The 14,881-nt window shown below is 45.6% G+C and overlaps 1 protein-coding gene across 1 annotated transcript in view; it reads left to right on the top strand.

Annotated features, from left to right (window-relative positions):
• Positions 1-6,087, top strand: part of Aatf (apoptosis antagonizing transcription factor) — a 113,696-nt gene extending 107,609 nt beyond the window's left edge. Inside the window, exon 12 of the mRNA XM_004664541.3 lies at positions 5,727-6,087. Within this exon, the coding sequence (XP_004664598.2) occupies positions 5,727-5,790 (64 nt within the window). The 3' untranslated portion in view covers positions 5,791-6,087. The remainder of the gene's footprint in view (positions 1-5,726) is intronic.
• The last annotated feature ends 8,794 nt before the right edge of the window (positions 6,088-14,881 follow it).

Here is a 14,881-nt window from a genome sequence, read left to right as displayed (position 1 = left end):
AGTCTGCGCAGGAAGAGTACAGTCTTGCAGAGAGCAGCTGGGAGAATTCCTTCTTGCCCCTGATGCCGCAAGCCACTGACCTAGATCATTTGTAGGGTTAATATGCTCCTCTGTAGTGTTTGCCCAGATAGCATCGCGAAAGACAATGATCTGTATTGCAGTCCTGTGAGGAGCACATGCGTGGGCCTGGGGCTGCATCCTGATGTGCATGCATCCCTACTTCACTTAGGGCCATGTGAAACCTCACTCACCACTGTTGTGTTTGCAGTTCACAGTGAAAGCATGCTAAGCTACATCTTTGCATGTGTCCACACATATACACATGCACGCACACACGTTCTGTCTTTATGGAAAATGGCTGCTAATCCATGATCATTTTTTTCCAGAAACAGGTTTTATGATAATATAGTAAAAATATTAAATTAGAAAATGCCTCACTAAGGGTTATAAAACCTTACTACACTAGAGATAGGTAATTATCCCCTCTGCCGCCTAAATGACAGTTTAAAAGAAATAAAAATGTTAGTGCTCATTACTTGCTTTTGTAGGTTGCAATAAAGGGTAAGTTAAAATTTAATTCAAGGAAGAGCCCCTGCTATCGACCTTTTACCTTAGGTCCAAGTCCTGTTAATTACTCTGTCGCTTATTCTCCTGCATGATACTAACATTAATACGTTTTCTACAGTGGACATTCCTACTGGCTGTTGAGACCAAAAGTGGAGATAAAAGCAGGGGAAATGGTTCAGGTCAATGATTCAGATCTTGATTCTAATGTGAACAGGTGCAGAAATTATCTATTACAAAAACCTACAAAGTTCATTATGCACAGCCTTAAGAGGACTTCTGGTATTCAGCTCTGCACAACCTGGAAAATCAGAGGGAAATGGGTTAACCTGGAGGATTGCTAGGGGAGCCCGTATGCACAGCCGGCTCTGGCTGCAAGAGGAGGAGGCGCTGCAAGGAAGGTTCCTGCAGCTGCTGCAGCCACCCAGTGGCCCTGTCATCATCCTTGGGCTGGGGTGAAGGATTTGGACATGTTTTGCTTCTTTTCAGGTGTTTCACCTGCTCCCTCTCTGACATCTCATCTGCATATTGAGTACGCAGAGGTTTTCTAAGGAGAAAGTAGATAAGAGTGTGAAGGAGCTGGTATCCAGATAGAGTGTGCCTGCACAGAAGGCATAGGTCTTCTGTCTCAGTTGTCCTCTGCCTGACTCAAAGCCACCTCAAGCCCATCTCTCATGCACATGGATTGGTCCTGCAGCAGGGGACCTCTAGGGTACACAAGGCCATTTGGAATGTGGGTTTAGGAATTGAGGAAAGGAAATGGATAAAAGAGCCCTGGCAGGTCAGATGGCATCCAGGTCTTTCTTTTAGTTGTTTGCTTTTTCAAGGTAGGTTCTTGCTCTAGCCCAGGCTGACTGGAATTCATTATGTCATCTCAGGGTGGCCTTGAACTCCCAGTGATCCTCCTACCTCTGCCTCCCGAGTGCTGGGATTAAAGGCGTGCGCCACCACACCTGGCAAGACTCAGTTCTTAAAATTGATTTTTTAAAACAGAATAATAAGCATGGTGACGCACGCCTTTAATCCCAGCACTAGGAAGGCAGAGGTAGGAGCATCACAGTGAATTTGAGGCCACCCTGAGACTACATAGTAAATTTCAGGTCAGCCTGTGCTAGAGCAAGACCCTACCTCAAAAAACCAAAAAGAAAAATGAGAGAGAGAGAGAAGAGAGGCTGAGGAGGTGAGTCAGTGATTAAAAGTACTTTTCCAAAGCCAGATGCACAAGTTCATTTGCAGTTTCAGGAGACCCTGAAGTGCCCATTTTTCTTTCTCTTCCTCTCTCTCCCTCCCTCCCTCCCTCCCTCTCTCTCTCTCTCTCTCTCTCTCTCTCTCAATAACAAATAAGAAACTACATTTCACAAAAAAAGAAAAGAAAAAAGTTTTTATCTTTTTAAAAGAGAAAAGCTGGCATGGTGGTAAATGCTTTTAATCCCAGCACTTGGGAGACTGAGATAAGATTGCCATAGCTTGAGGCCACCCTGAGAGTACATAGTGAATTCCAGGTCAGCCTGAGCTAGAGTGAAACCCTACCTCGAAAAACCAAAAAGAAAAGAAAAAGAGGCAGTAAAAGGAGTTAAGGAGTTTGTTTATTTAAATAAGTGGTGATGGGGCTGGGCATGGTGGCGCACGCCTTTAATCTCAGGGAGGCAGAGGTAGGAGTTCACCATGAGTTGGAGGCCATCCTGAGGCTACATAGTTAATTCCAGGTCAGTCTGAGCCAGAGTGAGACCCTACCTCAAAAACCAAAAATAAATAAATAAACAAGTGGTGGTGGGAATCAGGTCAGGATTACAGAGGTTCCCTTGGTTGCACTTGAGCAAGGTTGTAAGAGTTTAATTTTTTTTGTTTTATGTTTATTTATTTATTTGAAAGTGACAGACAAAGAGGCAGAGAGAGAGAATGGGCATGCCAGGGCTTCCAGCCACTGCAAATGAACTCCAGACATGTGCGCTTCTGCATCTGGCTAACGTGGGTCCTAGGGAATCGAGCCTCGAACCAGGGTCCTTAGGCTTCACAGGCAAGTGCTTAACTGCTAAGCCATCTCTGCAGCCCAAGAGTTTAATTTTTTAAGTTAATATTCACAACATGCTGCTAATTATCCTAGTTAACTATACAAAGAAAAACTTTATATGGCAACTTAGAATGTGTGAAGGGAGGCAGGGTTTTGAGACCACCTTCCTGGGCTGAGTTCTGTCTGTGACTTCAAAGTCCAGCATCCCTGAAGTCCTCCCTGATCATAGGAAGTGCTCATCCAGCCCCGGCAGCTGGTGGTGCTTCTGAGCCCCAAGGAGGGTCTGCCTGCTCTTTCTCTCGAGCTGGGACTAAAGGAGGTGGAGTGGAAGGAAGGAACCCAAGAGGCTGTCAGGTGGCTGTCACCATGTTCTTGCTGAGATAGTGGAATCTCAAATAGCTGAGGGGCAGCAGGCTGTGTGCGCTTTGCAAGGTACATGTGATAGTGGGTGAGGAAGATGTTGCTCAGGGATGTTTATGTTGGAATAGTCGTTTATTTGCAAGCTTTCGCTAACTCAACCTTGCTCCCTCTCAAAATATTTTTAGGAACTCAGACCACTCAGCTTCCCAAGTCGCCTTGCTGAGCAGCTGCATATGTTTGTCAGCTTTGCGCACCAGAGTGTGAAATGATGTTCTATCAAAACATGGGTTCAGCATTTCACTGTGCTTCTGACACACGAACCCCGCTGCGGACAGTAACTGCCGCCTTTGGGCCAGGCGTGGAGTGGAAGCATTTGCTCGGGGGTAATGATGGCCCTGGTGCAGCTGCAAGCTAGATGAGGCCGGGGAGGGGCTGCTGGGAAGACGAAATAGCCCTGTGCCTGCATCTCCCTCTCATCAGCCAGCGCTCGCTCGGTCATAATGCCCTTCTTGTCATGGCAGCTCTCTCTCTTTCTTGCCGTTTCGGGTTTTGTTTTGATTTTTTTGTTGTTGAAATGGCAGGAGAGGCCCATGTTTGTCGGCCTATAGGCAGGTCACAGTGTGGTAAGGTGAAGGCTAGGCAGGGCATCACTGCTTCTCAGGTGAAGATACGGGTTGCTTATTTGCATTTGGGCAATGATGGTCCTCCACCTCTGCAGGGCTGTGTGTCTGGGCAGGTCGAGGGTGAGGCTGACTGATGTGTACAGTCTGGGGAACAAAAGGGAAGATGGAGTCCAGAGGAAACCTGCCTCCTTTGTAGGCTCACGGCTGGTTGGCAATTCAGGGTGAGGCTTTCAGCAAATTCTTAAAATGATATAAAATGCCTGTAATAGGCTTGTCTACATTTTCAGCTTCTGCAGTTCCTTTAAGATTTTCACTTCTTACTTTTTAAAAGTTTTGGTATGCAATTCCAGTTGCTGGGGTTTCTAATTTTAGTATCTTCTCTTCTACTCCACATCTATAGCCAGGGGACTTTAGGGAAAAAAAGCTGAGCCGGGCACAGTGGACATTTGGGAAGCAGAGACAGGAGGATTGCCACAAGTTCAAGACTAACCTAGTATACCTAGTAAGGCCAGCCAGTGCTAGCTACGTAGCAAGACCTTGTCTCAAAAAAAAATGAAATAAAGGCTGGGCCTGGTGGCGCACGCCTTTAATCCCAGCACTCGGGAGGCAGAGGTAGGAGGATCACCATGAGTTCAAGGCCACCCTGAGAATACGTAGTGAATTCCAGGACAGCCTGGGCTAGAGTGAAACTCTACCTCGAAAAACTTTTTAAAAACATCAACAAACAAGACCAATAAGCTCTTGTGTTGAGGTTCTGCTGAATCAGAACAGCTGTATGAAAGATGGGCGTTTGTTCTGTCAGCTTCGACAGTAGCTCTCGGGCAGAGAGCACTTTCAAGAACCTGTGCCTCGACAAGATGGCAGGCTTTGTTTTTAGCCAGACTGAAGATGTCAGGCTGGTGTGGCTTTCACCTGGGGTTGTGGACTCGCTGGCTCATTGTCTCAGCCCTGCGTGTTCTTTTCTCCTTCGAGAGCACAGTGGCTGGGTCTGTACAGTGAATGCAGATGCAGGCTGCCCACCTCAGAACTGTGGCCCATGGCCATCTCACTTGGGGCTCAAGAGCTTCTGACTTCTTGCCAGTTTGACCTTCTTGGAATGTGGAGGATCCTCCTACCTGCCGGACACACGCCACATCACAGGCTTCTGGCTCCGTGATAGGAAGGACTCCAGCCTTAACCCTACTCCCTTGAGGTTTGCCAGGCCTTGGCTCAAGGCTGTGGCTGGGTGTGTGACACAAGCAGTAGGAAAGAGTTTAGAAGTAATAATTGACCATGTTTTTAGGGACCCAAGGCTTGGCCATATTGGAGCTGGATTGTGGTGATGCACACCTGTAATCCAGTACTTGGGAAACAAGGCAGGCGGGTCTCTAGTAGATGGCCAACTGTGCTGTGTGGTGAGACCCTGTGTTGATCACGTTAATTTTTAATCTCTTAACTTTACAAGTAAATTATGTCTTTCCAGACATGGTGGCATTCTAGCCTAGCACTCAGGAGGCTGAGGTAGGAGGATTGCCAAGATTTTGAGGCCACACTGAGATTACATAGTGAATTCCAGGTCATCCTAAGCTAGAGTGAGAACCTATCTCAAAAAACCGAAATGAAAGAAAAAAATAAAAAGAAATTATTTCATAAATTGAAGCTAGAGAAAGGGGTGCTGGTAGGAGGAAGAGTCTGGTTCTACTCCTGAAGTACTGCACATATGATGGTAATTGGAATCTTGTTGCTGGGTCATTTTCATTGTTTTTCAAGTACTGCCAAGTCCAAGAAAATGTATGAAAACTAAATTATATCCCCTACATCCCATGTCTGATTGAATCCCCGTTGCATGGCAGTCTCATACATCCTATTAAAATATTCAATCTTGTTTTCTTACTTGAAGAGCCTTCTGTAAAGGGCAAACTTATAGAAAACTCATTCCCTAGAGACAGGGTATCCAGCTACACTGGACTATTTACATATTTTACTATTTGATTGGCTGCTTCTGTATTTCTTCCTTCCCTTGTATTTGTGAATGAGAGCTGTGAGATAGATGCATCTTTTAATTACATGGCTGTGTTTTCACTTAAAGAAACAGATGAAGGCACTTCCCACTTCTTTCTTTCTTTCTTTTTTTTTTTTTAACCTTGAGAAGTTATCTAGTGTATTAACCAGTTTGTTTTGTTTTCTAGGACCGAGTTGTACCGATCTCTTTTTGGTCAGCTCAACCCTCCCGACCCAGGCCATGGGGATTGACATCACCTGCCCCCTCACTGCAGGTCCTGAGGCTGGACCTCCACTACCGAAATCCACCTGGCCACCAGTCCAAACAGAGGCAGCATGATGCGGTGGCTCTGAGTTCCTGGGGAATCCCTGGGAATGTGCCCTGCTTGGAATGTGCCTCATACGTGGGGAGACAGAGCCCCCAAGACCTGCAGCCATCACCACCGTGCATGATTTCTCAAACAGCATAGAGACACATTCACTGGAAGGATTTTTACTTTTCTAGTCAACTGGCTTCCTCGTACAGTATAAAACTGTACATTTTCTTTATTTGTTTGCCCATTGATGAACACTTGGGTTGTCTCTCCACATTTGGGCTCTTGTGAGTGATGCTGTGGTGACCTTGGGAACACAGATGCCTTTCAGCATGCTTTCTGTTTTGCTGGTTCTCACCCAGAATTGGGACTGCTGGGTAATTTGTACTGCGTGTGTGTGTGTGCACATGATCACATGCTATTGGGCTAAACTCTGCCTCACCTCTACACCCCAGCCTTATTTTTAGGTTGTTCTTATTTTTGGACCTTCCATACTATTTTGAATAATGGCAATTCTAGTTAACATCCTCACCAAAAGTGCAAGGACACTTCCCTCTGCATCTTTGCTACATCTGTCCTCTTTGATCTCTTTGACAAAATTTTTTTAGGTTTTTTTTTTTTTTTTTTTTTTTTTTTTTTTTTTTTTGAGGTAGGATCTCACTATAGCCCAGGCTGACCTAGAATTCACTATGTAGTCTCGGGTGACCTCAAACTCATAGTGATCCTCCTACCTCTTCCTTCCCAGTGCTGGGATTAAGGGTGTGCGCCACCACACCCAACTGCAAAAGTTATATTTACTAGTGTGGGCAATAGCTCATTGTGGTTTTAATTTGCATTTCCCTAGTGCTTAGTGATTCGAGGCATTTTTTTGAGGTAACCCCAACAGACTGCCTTTATTATTATTTTTTTTAATGAGAGAGAGAATAGGTGTGCCAAGGCCTCCAGCCACTGCAATTGAATTCCAGTCCAGGCGCATGCACCCCCTTGTATGCATGTGTGATCTTGTGTGCTTGCATCATTGTCTGTCTGGCTTATGTGGCACCTGGAGAGTCAAACGTAAGCCCTTAGGCTTCAAAGGTAAGAACCTTAACCACTAAGCCATCTCTCCAGCCCAGTATTTTGTTTGTTTGTTTGTTTGTTTTCAAGATAGGGTCTCTGGCCCAGGCTGACCTGGAATTCAATGTGTAGTCTCAGGGTGGCAACAAACTCACAGCAATCCTCCTACCTCTGCCTCCCGAGTGCTGGGATTAAAGGCATGTGCCACCACTACGCCCAGCTCTTCAGCCCAATATTTTTTTTAATGAACATATTGGCCATATATGTGTCTTCTTTTGAGTAATTTCTTTCCAGATCTTTTGGCCAAATTTTAAGTGGCTCATTTGGTTGAGTTCCTTGGATGGATGGATGGAGAAAATGTGGCCTATCTGCACAGGAATTGTCAGCCAGGCATGGTGGCGCTCCCCTTTAGTCCCAGCACTCGGGAAGCAGAGGTAGGAGGATCAGCATGAGTTCAAGGTCAGCCTAGACTAGGGTGAAACCCTACCTCAAAAAACCAAAAAAAAAAAAAAAAAAAAAAAAGGAAAAATTTGTGACAAGTGAGCCTAAAGGACATTATGCTAAGTGAAACAAGCCGGGCATGGCAGGACAAATGTGACAGGGTCTCAGTTGTAAGCAGAATCTGAAGAAGTTGGACGTAGTACTAAGAGAGGGTGCTGGTCACCAGAGGAGCGGGGGTGGGTGACTGTCAATGGAGCAAAGAACCTGGACACTGGAGGGTCAGTCAGTAATACTAAATAGTAAGTTTCAGAATAGTATAGGGAATAAATTCCAAATGGCTCACCACAAAAAAGACGGTAAGTGACATGATAGGTTTGTTCAAGCACTCAATTTGCTCATTCCGCAATGTACATCTATTAAAACATCACATTTTGAGCCGGGCATGGTGGCGCATGCCTTTAATCCCAGTACTCAAGGGGCAGAGGTAGGAGGATCGCCGTGAGTTGGAGGACACCCTGAGACTACATGTGAATTCCAGGTCAGCCTGGGCTAGAGTGAGACCCTACCTTGAGGGAAAAAATAAAGTCACATTTTGTATTTTTGTTTATTTGCGAGCAGTCTATATTTTTTATAATAGTAAGTAAATGGGCAATGTTATGTTTTGGTTGGAGATGGTATGGAGGGAAAAAAAATCATATTTTGGCCTGGAGACATGGCTTAGCAGTTAAGGCGCTAGCCTACAAAGCCAAATTACCCAGGTTCAATTCCCCAGGACCCACGTAAACCAGATGCACAAGGTAGCACATGCATCTGGAGTTTGTTTGCAGCAGCTGGAAGCCTCAGCGTACCCATTTTCTCTCTTCTTTCTCTCTCTCTCAAATAAATAAATACAAAAATGAAACATTTGATCTGGAGAGGTGGCTTAGCAGTTAAGGCACTTAACCTGTGAAGCCCCAGGACCCAGGTTCAATTCCCCAGGGCCCACGTAAGCCAGATGCACAAGGTGACATATGTGTCTGTAGTTTGTTTGAAGCAGCTGGAGGCCTTAGCATGCCCATTCTTTCTCTCTCCTTTCTCTTTCTCTCTGGCTCCTTTTCTCAAATAAATAAATAAATATATATTTTAAAAAAAAATTGGGAGAGATGGCTTAGCAGTTCAGCTCTTGCCTGTGAAGCCTAAGGACTCTGGTTCGAGGCTCGATTCCCCAGGACCCACGTTAGCCAGATGCACTAGGGGGCACAAGCATCTGGAGTTCGGAGTTCATTTGCAGTGGCTGGATGCCCTGGCACACCCATTCTCTCTCTGTGTGTGCCTCCTTCTCTCTGTTGCTCTCAAATAAATAAAAATGAACAAAAAAAAAATTTAAACATTTGTGCTGGAGAAATGACTTAGAAGTTGAGGTGCATGTCTGCAAAGCCAAAAGACCCAGGTGTGATTCCCCAGGACCCAAGTAAGCCAGATGCACAATGTGGCATACAGATCTGGAGTTCGTTTGCAGCAGCTGAAAGTCCTAGCATGCCCATTCTTTGTTTATCTGCCTCTTCCTCCCTGTCTCAAATAAATAAAGTAAAATTTTAAAAACTAAAATAGTTTTTAAAAAACATCACATTTTTGTAACATAAATGTATACCATTATGGTTTTTCCAATGGAAAATAATGGGAAGTGTACAGCTCAGTGATAGAGCACTTGCTTAGAGCCATTGGCTCCATTGCTAACAGTGAGAAAAAAATGTGATTAGAGAACTTCACAAAATAATTCTGGGGAAGGATACTACTTTGGGTGGATGGTAACTACCTTGACATGGCCCTGGGAGCCCAGGATCCCCAAACGTGGAGGCCCTTGGAAGTGTAACTTGAGGGTATTTGGCTGTTTCTGTTGGATATGAATGGCTGACTTTTCTTTGCTCCCTCTCTTCATTTAGAAAGACTCCTCCAGGGCCCTTCCTACTGTGCATCCTGAGTCACTATTGAGATGAGCTGTGGTGTCAGTCTAGCGGGAGGAGATGACTCACCTGGTCTTCATCCAGAGGTCTAAAGCAGGAAATTAAATCCCCATGTACCATATAGCCAGCCATCTCACTGATCCTTTGCCCCAATGTTTAAAAAATATTTTAATTATTTATTTTGTTTGAGAGAGAAAGGGCATGCCAGGGCCTCCAGCCACTGCAAATGAACTCCAGACATATGCACCACCATGTGTATCTGGCCTTACATGGGATCTGGAGAGTCAAACCTGGGTCCTTAGGCTTTATAGGCAAGTGCCTTAGCCACTTCACTTTAGCCCCATTGCCCCAATTTTTTTTCTGCTTTTTTTTTTTTTTTTTTTTTTTTTTTTTTTTTTTTTTGAGGTAGGGTCTCACACACTAGTCCAGGCCGACCTGGAATTCACTATGTAGTGTCAGGGTGACCTCGAACTCATGGCGATCCTCCCATGTCTGCCTCCTGAGTGTTGGGATTAAAGACGTGTGCAGCTACACCCAGCTCTTTTTTGGTATTTTGAGGTAGGGTCTCACTCTAGCTCAGGCTGGCCTGGAATTCACTATGTCCTCTCAGGGTGGCCTTAAACTTAGAACGATCCTCCTACCTCTGCCTCCCAAGTGCTGGTATTAAAGGTGTGTGCCACCATGCCCAGCTCCAATTTTTTTTTTTAAGATTTTATTTATTTATTAGAGAGAGAATGTGTGAGAATTGACATGCCAGGGCTTCCAGCCACTACAAATGAACTCCAGATGCAGGCGTCACCATGTGCAACTGGTTTGTAGGAACTGGAGACTTGAACCTGGATCCTCAAGCTTCACAGACATGCGCCTTAACCGTTTAGCCATCTCTCCAGCCCTCCAATTTTTAATTTAGAGTTACGGGATAGGAGAAGACATGTTGGATCCAGACATCTGGGTGCAATTGTAGTTAATAACTATTCTGTTTGTGGGTTGAGCGAGGTTTTCAAGGTAGGGTTTCAGGGTTTCACTCTAGCTCAGGCTGACCTGAAATTCACTATGTAGTGTCAGGGTGGCCTTGAGCTCACAGCGATCCTCCTACATCTGCCTCCCGAATGCTGGGATTAACAGCATGTGACACCACGCCCGGCTTCTATTCATTTTTACAGTGAGGTCTTGATACCATTTTAAAATAGTGACATAGTTTAGTGCACAGGAACCTCACATGTCATTGGGACCCCTAACTGGTCTTTGCAGGTTCCAAAGGAGGTAAGTCCTTACCAGAGCTGGCATCTTACTCTGGGCTCTGGACAGGGCGATGGCAGGGCAAGGGCTGATAGGAGGGTGAGGGCTGGCATTTCACTAGTTGGATCTTGGTGACTGATTAGGTGTTCTTGTCTCAGCAGTTACCTCTTGGACTTAACTGTCAAAGAAATGCTTAATCTTAAGTCTGTCCCCAGTTACCCAAAGATCAATCAACAGAAATGAGAGACCCAACACTGGCTTTTACAAAATGGCCTTTTTTTTTCTTTTTTTTTTTTTTAAAGTACAGAGCATCCAGTGCTGTTCACTTACCCTGAGGACTGTGACCACTGCTCAGTAGAACAGCAAGGGAGTGACTTCATATTGAACTTTATGGGAGCCTGGTGTAGACCAGGAAGAGTCTATCTGATGAGGAAAAAGGTTTAAGGAGATGACTCAAAATACTCGGAATCCAGCAAGTTTAATTAAAATGAGTTATAAGCAGGAGAGATGAAAAGGAAAGAGCCGACAAAATTGTCACTAAAGGGAGACTTGCATTTTAAAATGCAGAAGACCACCCTCCTTCCAGCCAAGAATAAATTGGAAACTATTTTAATTGACACGGATACTGCAATTCAGCTGTTACTAGAAAGACAGATTAGTTGATTGATTTGCATTTTAATAAAACTAATACTTTACATTTTAGTAGCTAATGCTGATTTTTAAATGACTTGAGAAGTTATCAAGACTTTCAATCCTGAGCCCTTTTTTAGTGTTGACTGAAGCATTCCTTTCTTTTGTGTGGAGTTTGCTGATTTTATTTTCAGCCAGCTGACTTTCACATACCGTGCTCATAACCAACCCACAGATAGTGAACATCTAGTGGGACAGTAAGGTGGTAAGCTGGTTGCCAGAGGAGGCAGCAGATCTAGCCAGTCTGGGTCTGCACCGTGGATGGATGCCAGGCAATACAGATAGGATGGTAAGGCTGCTTTTGTACTTTTCGTTTTCCCTTAAAAACCATAGGGAATCAGCTGGCTGTGGTGGCACACTCCTTTATCCCAGCACTTGGGAGGCAGATGTAGGAGGATCACAAGGGCAGCCTAAGACTACATGGTGAATTTTCCAGGTCCGCCTGGGCTAGAGTAAGACCCTACCTTGAAAAAACAAAACAAAACAAAAACCTCATAAGGAATTGGGGGGGGGGGGTTGCGGGAGGGTGGCTTAGTAGATAAAGTGCTTGCCTCACAAGCATAAGGCCCAGAGTTTGGATCCGGCCAGTATTACTCACTAGTAATGCCAGTACTCAAGGAAGCAGAGGTAGGACCCCCAGGGTAAGCTGGCCGGGTACAGAAGACAGCTGTCATCTTACCACCACCATAACCACTTTCCAAGCCAGGAATGGTAGCACAAGCTGGTAACCCTGGCACTTGCGCTGTGGCAGATGAGTCACAAGTGTGAAGCTAGTCTGGTCTATATAGCAAGACCCTGTCTAAAAAAGAAGGCTGGAGAGATGATGGCTCAGTGATTAAGAGCACTTCCTGTGCAAACATGACCTGAGGAGGCCTTAGAGACTGCTTCATACCCAATCTCCATATAAACAGCTGGGCATGACAGCAGATGTCTATAACCCTGGGATTGCAGGAACCTACAAGGGGTAAAAATGACAGGCTCTGAGATCAGTAAGAGACTGGCTGAAATGACACCCCATGTTCCACTCTGACCGTCACAAGTAAGTGTTCCCTGCTGCAGGCAAGCTCATGGGGGGCCACATGGGCACATACACGTGCACATGCCCCCCTCCCACAAGCAAATAAAGGGGGGCCTGGATAGATTGCTCAGTGGTTACAGGCGCTTACTTACAAAGCCAGGTGCCCAAAGTAGTGCACCTGTCTGGAGTTTATTCACAGCAACAGGAGGCCCTGGTGCGCCATAGGGGGCTGGAGAAATGGTTCCGTGGCCAAGGCACCCGCCTACAAAGCCTAGCAACATGAGTTCAATTCCCCAGTATCCATATAAAGCCAGATGCATGGTAATGCAAGCACTGGTAGTTTGTTTTCAGCAACTGGAGCCCTCGGTGCACCCATTCTTTGTCTCTCTCTCTCTGCTTGCAAATACATAAAAGCACTTCTTTTTAATTTTTAGAGCTGGTTGTGGTGGCGCATGCCTTTAATCCTAGTTCTTGAGAGGCAGAAGTCAGAGGTCACCATGAGTTTGAGGCCACCCCTGAAACTACATAGCGAGTTCCAGCTCAGCCTGGGCTACAGTGAGCCCCTACCTCGAAAAGCCAAACTAATAATAATAGGGTTAAAGAGATGGCTCAGCAGTTTAAGGCACTTGATTGCAAAGTCTGATGGCCCAGATTTGTCTCTTCAGTATTCACATAAAGCCAGATGCACCAAGTGGCACATGCATCTGGAATTTGTTTGCAGTGGCATGCCCATATTCATTCTCAATATTTTTAAAAAGTTTTTTTTTTAATAAATTTTAGCCAGGCGTGGTGGTGTACACCTTTAGTCCCAGCACTCAGGAGGCAGAGGTAGGAGGATTGCCATGAGTTCGAGACCACCCTGAGACTATATAGTGAATTCCAGGTCAGCCTGAGCTAGAGCGAGACCCTGCCTCAAAAAAACAAAAAAATAAATACATTTTTAAAAATTTATATGAAATAGCCCCATTAATCTTAGCTGTAGCGACGCCAGCGAATAATTGGGTTGAAAGACTTGAGTTTATATAATTTTTTGAGAGAGAGACAAAGAGGCAGAGGCAGATAGAGAATGAGCACACCACCTTGTGCATCTGGCTTGATGTGGGTGCTGGGGAATGAGGCTTGGGTCCTTTGGCTTTGCCAGGAGTGGCTTAAGTGCTAAGCCACACCTCCAGCCCTTGTATTCTTCCTTTGTTGTGTTAGGGATCAAACCAGGACTGCAAGCCTGGCTGGCCGAGCACTCTCAGTGAGCTCTCCTCCTCCCCAAGGCTCAGATTCTGCTTCTACACATTTTTCTTAGTTTTTTTTTTTTTTCTTTACAACAATAAAAGACTTCCCAGAGCTGGGTGTATAGCTCACTGGTAGAGTGTGCGCTTGGCCTGCATGCAGCTCTGGGCTCCATCCTGAGCACTTTTCAAAGAAGAAAAAGAAAAGAAGTGCCCAAGCCAGGCATAGTGGCTTGCACCTTTAGTGCCAGCACTCAGGAAGCCGAGGCAGGAGGATCACCATGAAGAAGAAACAACAAAAATACCTACCAGCCATGTCCATCCCCTCCCCCCACCGTGCCACAACACGCGTGCCACCGAATAAGCAATGGCACCAGCAGTCCACATTTCACAGCAGTAGTAAAGGGCCGTCTCCATGTTTGTACAGAAACAATGTTTTAGCTGCTCAGTGATGTTTCCACTGAAGCACATGTTATTTGTTCAACCAAATCCCCCGTTGTTAGGCGTTGACATGCTTTCCAGGGTTTTGCTGTTACGAAGAATGCTGCAAGGACACACTTATGCATAAAGTTTAATTTGGGAACTTTTGCTTTTCTTGGCATCTATTTTTCTAAGTGACATGTGAGAGTATGTTCAGGGCTCTAGGCATATATCAAGGCATGCCGCCCTCCCTTAGGCTGGACCAGGGCGTGAGGGAGTAGAGAGAAAGTGGGCCCTGGAGTAGGACCCGAGGGTTTATTTCTTGCTTCCTGGTGAATGCCCATCAAGTCAATGTCCTGTGGGAGAATTCGCCTCCTCCCTGCAAGGAGGCAGATAAATGAGATCTTGCTCTCATGCTTTTCTGGTAGTTGGCCTGTGATTTGCTCGGTCTCCCCTCCGCAGGCCTCCAGGTGGCTTTCCTCCACCGCTCAGCACTTTGGGCTTGGAGGGAGGCATGGCTCCTCCAGGTGCCACCCAAGACCCCTTCCTCCACACTATTTGGAAACAGTACCAGCAGAAGTCACTGCCAAAGCCAGCAGACAGCCCACAGGAGCTCTCTGGTTAGGAAAGCAGTGTCCCTCCTGGTAGGAATCAGGAACATTGCAAAACACCAAACATGAGCAAGGGACTTTTATTTTTTATTTTTAATGAAACCCCCAGAAGTACAGGAAACTGAACCAAAGAGAGGTGGTGGGAAGCTAAGGGAGGAGGTTTAAGAGTTCAAGGCCAGCCTGCTCTACTGTGTCTCAAAAAAGTGCAAGGTAGGGGGCAAATGGATTTTATCAAGCTGAAAGGTACTGCGCAGCATAGGAAACAGAAGAGACAGCATACAGGATGAGAGACTATATGTGCAAGTGATGCATCAGACAAGATGCTGACGTCAACAGCGATAATCAGATTTTTGAAAATGAGACGGGGGGGTGGAGGCTGGAGAGGTGG

Source organism: Jaculus jaculus, chromosome 9 (genome assembly GCF_020740685.1).
Source record: "Jaculus jaculus isolate mJacJac1 chromosome 9, mJacJac1.mat.Y.cur, whole genome shotgun sequence".
NCBI classification, from domain to species: domain Eukaryota; kingdom Metazoa; phylum Chordata; class Mammalia; order Rodentia; family Dipodidae; genus Jaculus; species Jaculus jaculus.
Note: the sequence above shows the minus strand (reverse complement) of the source record. Positions and strands in the feature narration are given on the sequence as shown.